Source organism: Notothenia coriiceps, unplaced genomic scaffold (genome assembly GCF_000735185.1).
Source record: "Notothenia coriiceps isolate Sejong01 unplaced genomic scaffold, NC01 NC01_scaffold00026318, whole genome shotgun sequence".
NCBI lineage: Eukaryota > Metazoa > Chordata > Actinopteri > Perciformes > Nototheniidae > Notothenia > Notothenia coriiceps.
This window is the reverse complement of record NW_011359019.1, coordinates 133714-139788: the sequence shown is the minus strand read 5'-3', so window position 1 is coordinate 139788 and position 6075 is coordinate 133714. Positions and strand designations below refer to the sequence as shown.

The following is a 6075-nucleotide window of genomic DNA, read 5'->3' as shown; positions in this document are numbered from 1 at the left end:
TTGTCCTTCCTCTTATCTTCCAAGCCGTTGTTGGACGCAACTGACATTTCCCCATAACGATGTTGTATAACAACCGGGGTGACGGACCTTCCGCGCCTATCAAGCAGTGAGCACGCGAGTCCTGTTCATGACGTCAAATCCACCGGATGCCATAATAAACTACACAGAATCCACACTACACACCTACCAGATGATTTCATTCAGGCAGGACTGTCGAAGGGCGTGGACGAAGCCTCTTTGCGACAAATCGTTATCTTATTGAAGACAAGCTACAAAATGTAATACCTTGGAAATGCCTGTTTATCTTTTAATACTTTTTAATAGCTTAATTTGCTGAAATTGATTTATCAACTTTTATAATACTTCTAAGACCCGCGCGGAAGACCTGTTATAGTATACTCTTTATTTTTTGGGAAATATTTTGTTTGCTTTGTTAAGAATATGATAAGCATTAAGATCACAATATGGCTAGCGCTGTTTAATAAATTACAATTAATTTTAATATTACATTTATCTGAATGTACAACAAAAAAAGGTAAGGATATTTAATAAATGTTAGTAAACTGAACATGGGTTTAGTGGAAATGTCTTCAAAAATAGGGTAACATTTATTTAAAAATAGTAAAACCATTTATTTAAAATAAATAAAATAAGAGTACACAAGTTATAAATATAATAAGGCTGAAATTACTCTGAAAAATACAAATAAAGCTGGATTCGGATCAAATTGTTTCCTGCATCCACCTACCTTATAAAAGCTAATTCAAAATAAAATAAATGTGAGTGTACACAAGTCTTTATAATTGACATCTTGTTGTCCAATATGTCTATTTTTTTTGGAATTGGTGCTGTTACACTGCAGAATGTGTAATCTGCTCATAATAAAAGCTGACGCCCTCACCTCCTTATAGAGTGAGTAGAGGAACACTATGGTCTGCACCGTCTTCCCCAGCCCCATCTCATCAGCCAGGATGGTGTCGGTGCCCTGAGCCCAGGAGAACCGCAGCCAGTTCAGACCCTCCAGCTGGTAGGGGTGCAGCGTGCCCCCCGTGGCGTTAATATACCACGGCTGGTGCTCAAACTTGATGGTTGGCTGGAGATAGGACAAGACAAGACATACTTTATTAATTAGTGCACCCATGCACAAATGCATGCTTCAATGGACTGGTGTAAGAGTGACGCGACTGCCATGATTTGGCAAACTGGATCAGTTGGGGGTTCAATTCCTAGCTCAATGACACCTAGGCAAAGCCCAAAAGGTGAACCAGCACCTCCCCAGCTAACAATTTTCTTTTTTTTAACCAGTGACCATCCGATTCCCAAGCCAAGTCCCTACGAACCCGGCTACTGCTGCATTTGGTAAAGAAATATATCAACAGCAACATTAACCCCAATGTAAAGAAATACTACATATATAGTGTAGTGGCAAACTTTATATGTAGTGCAAACTCTAAATGTAGTGCAAACTTTATGTGATGTGCAAACTTTATATGTTACCTAATATGGTAAAACCAAATGCAGTAGTTCCATGATGATGTATTTTAGTTCATGTCCTTTGTTCAACTTATGATTAACCTTAAAAGTGTCTGGGGGTGGAGCACAGTGTCGTGAACAAGTTCCTGTGTTTGTTTCCCTGTTCCACAATGAGTTCCTGATTTCCTCAGTTATACAGTATCTGTCCTTGACCCACAATGAGTTCTTGCTTTCCTCACTTCTAACTGTCCTTGACCCACAATGATTTCCTGCTTCCCTCACTTCCATTTGTCTTTAACAAATTCCTGTCTTTAACCAGTTCCTGATTTACTATATTAGCAATTTACAGTTTCTGTTCCTCTGGAAAGTAGGCATAGCTTATCTCTCCATCCAACCCTGCCACAGTGACGGGTGACGAAGTGTTGTTGAACTGTCAAGATCCTATAAAACCTACACACACACTTGCCTCTGTGTGCACTCTTCCAGAATACTCTGTACTCAGTGAGACCTGTGCCTTCGAAGCTTTGAATAAAGAACCAGAAAGACAACTCTGTTTGTTTCACCAGTTTATTGATTGATCATTCTAATTGTATATCTCCACAGTATTGACTAGGTCTAAGATTTCCATAACAATAGTAGGACATTTAAAGTACAGCACAATTATTATAAAAAGTCATGATAATTAGTTTTCATATTGTGTATTCTGTGGATACTCTATCTATGGATATTTCTACCATTGACATGCATATATTAACTGTTTATTTTATTTTTAACTCATGTGCCTTGTTAACATGCTTCTGTAACAGAACAATTTCCCAATTTAGGATCAATACATTCCATCTGATCCAATTACTTTGGATCGTCTGAAACAAGCACTCTATGTCTTCCATAAACCAGGCAACCTATTAGACTTCTGTGATGAAAGTGAATGTAAATCTCCAAACTCACATCTATGATGGGAGCGTCAGGAGGGACCTCCCTCTTTTGATGGTCCTCTTTGAGTTTCTTTCCTTTCCTCACCACCAGGGGGCGTTGGTCCTCACCGAGTATTTGCTCCCTGGAAAATAACAGCAGCAGCAACATGATGAGCCAAACATCTGAAAGAGGGGCATCACACAGAGTAATCAGGGCAGAGGGGAAACAGCAGCATATGCTTTGTTTATTTATAAATTGCCGGGGTCTCATTCTAGTTATCCTCACTTTCTTTTGGGAGGGTTACTATAAAATAAAATCTGTTACATTTACTAATTACCTGTACATGAAATTCCAAGCCATTACCACAAGTTTTCCTCGACTTTAAGGAATGTATGGTCAATGGTCCTTATTTACACAGAATTACATCACATTTTAGAGTAAAAAAAGGCTAAGATTTGAAATGTGAATTTAGTTAGGATCAGAGGAACATTCGTTGTTGGATGTTCACATGATGGTTTGTGTCAAAGTTTCAATGTAATCAATGTTTTCTGTTACTACCAAAGCATGGTAAAGAACAACTATGGTTTCAATCTCTAACTCTCTTAACATTCTCATTGTTATCCAACCTGTGGTCCCAGTAAGAAGCTTTGTGAATTTCATATTCCGGGACGTCAAAGTCATCCCCTTCCCAGGTGCACTGGTCGTAGGGCAGGTCTCTCCACTTGATCAGGTAATGCACATCTCCGTCCTTATCGAAACTGTAAGAAAAAATGAACATATAACAAGAGAAGTCGGGGATTTTAGAGGGTTTGTTAACCAGTCAATATGAAAGCTCTTTGTTAATGGAAGATGACACATATTACATATGAAAACATAAAACCTATTTTCCTTGCTGCACTTGTAGCTGCAAACTTTGAGTTGAACTTTTTTAATGTATGATTCGATTTCAGAGTATATCTCTTATAGTCAAACAAAAGGATAGTACAATAAACTTGTAGAAGTAATCTTCAGATTTGAGTCAATTGTGTGAAGCCATGCTGATGATAATCATTTTTTTCTCATAGGAAAACCTCTGTACCTTGATTGTCTTTCTTTCTGTTATAGGTGTGTTGAGATGTGGTAAATCCCATAGGACTAGGTTAATGGTATTTGACATAAGGATGACATGTAACCATGGGTTTGTCATAATGCCTTTTGGATCAAAGAGAGTATAAAAGCAGTACGCATTTAATTGTCTTTAGATACATACGCAAGACTGACATAATCGCAAGTATTCTGTCTCTTAAAGTGTTGTGCAACAATATACTCTTTAACTTCAATCCCCGGTGGGTTTGTGTTTCTATTGTGTACTATTCTATGCCCTTATCTTTTAGGTATACAGATGCACGACAAACTGAATCTGTCTGAAATATGTATCTGTAAATAATGAATGACAGGGTCTTAATCGAAACACATAGAAACATATTTCTGTTTGCAGAAAAGTGTTCTGTGCTGTTCATCATTCATTTTCAGTCTTTTTAACCCTCCAATTGTCTTTGTTTCCCCCCCCTTACTTTGGTGTTCGTGGTCAAATTTGACCGGTTCTGTTTTAACGGCTATTACATTAACACAAAAACCATTAATCATCACTAAATTTCATTTAACACCCTTTCAAACTGTAAATATTGTATCAGACTACTGGTATACATGAAGAACTGCAGTAAATATACAAAGAACAGACACTGAACATGTATTGTGAGTGCCAGGTGTGATTCACATTGGGGGATTGGGCACATAAGGGGGGGGGAACATATCTAGAGTATGTGAGTGTGAGTGTGAATGTGAGTGCGTGTGCATGTGTGGGAACACCATGGGTGTTACAAAGTTGACTAAATCATCCAAAATCCAATGAAAGTGGTGATCAGCAATTTTATATGTTCAAATGTCTACTGTGAAGGATATGTGGTAAAGCCTTAATGCAATCGAATTTAAAACAAAAAAGTTATGATTGATGAAAGTAGTAAATCGGTCAGATTTGACCCGAAGACAACAGGAGGGTTAAACCTCTACTATCTCCCATTCTGAGGTATGCTGTGTTATTAGGAATAATCTCTATCTATAATGTAATGATAGTACATGAAAGCCACCAAGCCCAAATCAAACTTACCTTACCTTCAAGAATGTTTGAGTCTATAAACATCTTTATCCTCAAACTGAAACAGTGTTTGATGTAAGAATGTGTGTAACTGTAAGCAGCCACCTGTGGTTTACTATCCGGTGCATCACCAGCCACTCTGGTTTAATGCCGTAGCGGTAGAAGCGCGCCTCCATTGCAGCGTATTGGGGGTCTTTGCTCCTCCTCTTCTCGTTGTTGAGCTCCTCCTCACCCGAGCCGTAGTCAAATGGCGGAGGTTCGTCCATGTCGTTCTTACGCTGGTAGTTCCGATACATGACCGCGTGATACAGCTCCAACTGCACAACCCCAGAGAGAACAATAAATTCTGCTCAGTGTCATTCAGCACTACCTCGAGCAAAAGGTTTACTGTAACTGCAACATATCAACTTTCCATGGTAATAAGACTAAGTACTTCAAGATCCAGAATGAATTCAATAAAGGAAGATGGATACAAAATAAATTAGGAAAGGAAGACGACTTCTCCAGGGCCAAATCTAAAGTCAAGCAATTGTTCAGAGTGACGTAGCTAAATTAAATGTGAGTCAGGTTTAAGTGCTTTGAATTGCTAAATCAAAGTAATTGCAGTTTAGAATAGTTTGATGTGTGAAACAAGGAGCATTTATATTTCTCTAAAACTGACAGCTAAATGGCTGAAGGAACAATTATGACCATTTTAAATCAAACTGTACGATGGTCCAGTGGAACTTCTCTTGGCTCGTTGTATGTGTTCCCCTTTAAGCAAAGTGGACAGGTACTGTAATTCCTCTGGCCCAATGTTAATTTCAGTTGGACCTACTTCTGGTATCTCACCTGCAGCTCGCTGACCCAGGAGCAGTGCCAGTATGAGAGGCCGGCCCACTTCACGTAGAACTCCCGCTCTGCGCGGCCCTTGAGCGGAGGGTTGATCAGCGGATCACCTGGCGTGCCGTCAGGACCCTCAGGCGGCTCTGCTGGAAGCGGGGGCTCTCCCCACGTCCAGTGCAGAATCTTCTGGACCTTACCTTTCAGGGGAGGGCACTGAGAAAAAAAGAGAGGAGCTGTAATACAGGCAGATATCTGTAGCAGGTTCTTAGAGCCGGGAACCTCATGGTGCTTTTCCCGGTACCGAACTTCCTTTCTAAAGCCTCGCTGTGAATCAAAAGCTGCAGGAAAAGAGGAAAGAGAGCCTCCCTTCTTCAGCTGCTACACACCAGTACCTGCGGAGGACCAAGCCCCGGTGTGTTTACCCGCGGAGGGCCGAGCCCCGTTCAACACGCTAGCAACACAGAGTGGGGTTCGCTCGTGTGGAGGCTACTGCCAACTGTCATCGCCGGCACCGAGCCCTGCAAGGCCAGTAGTCCAGGCCCTGTCTAACCAGGACGGGTGCCACTTCCATCGGCTGATCGGGTAGGCCTATGCTTACCTGTTGAGTGGATCTTGCCCCGCTCTTCACCTCTGGCTATTACGATGACGTATTTTCCTGTGTTCCTCTGCCTTGTCGTGGCATGGAGTTTTAGCGGCTATGCTATTGGCAAAAGACTCCTTACGCCCGC

At 40.8% G+C, this 6075-nt stretch overlaps 1 protein-coding gene across 1 annotated transcript in view; it reads right to left on the bottom strand.

Annotated features, from left to right (window-relative positions):
- LOC104956750 (chromodomain-helicase-DNA-binding protein 5-like) overlaps positions 1-5433 on the bottom strand; it is a gene marked incomplete at its 3' end in the record, with an annotated part of 20624 nt that extends 15191 nt beyond the window's left edge. Inside the window, exons 1-5 of the mRNA XM_010784277.1 lie at positions 5354-5433; positions 4628-4839; positions 3015-3146; positions 2422-2530; positions 902-1093 (exon numbers count right to left, since the gene is read on the bottom strand). Of these exons, the coding sequence (XP_010782579.1) occupies positions 902-1093; positions 2422-2530; positions 3015-3146; positions 4628-4818 (624 nt within the window). The remainder of the gene's footprint in view (positions 1-901; positions 1094-2421; positions 2531-3014; positions 3147-4627; positions 4840-5353) is intronic.
- Between the last annotated feature and the right edge of the window lie 642 nt (positions 5434-6075).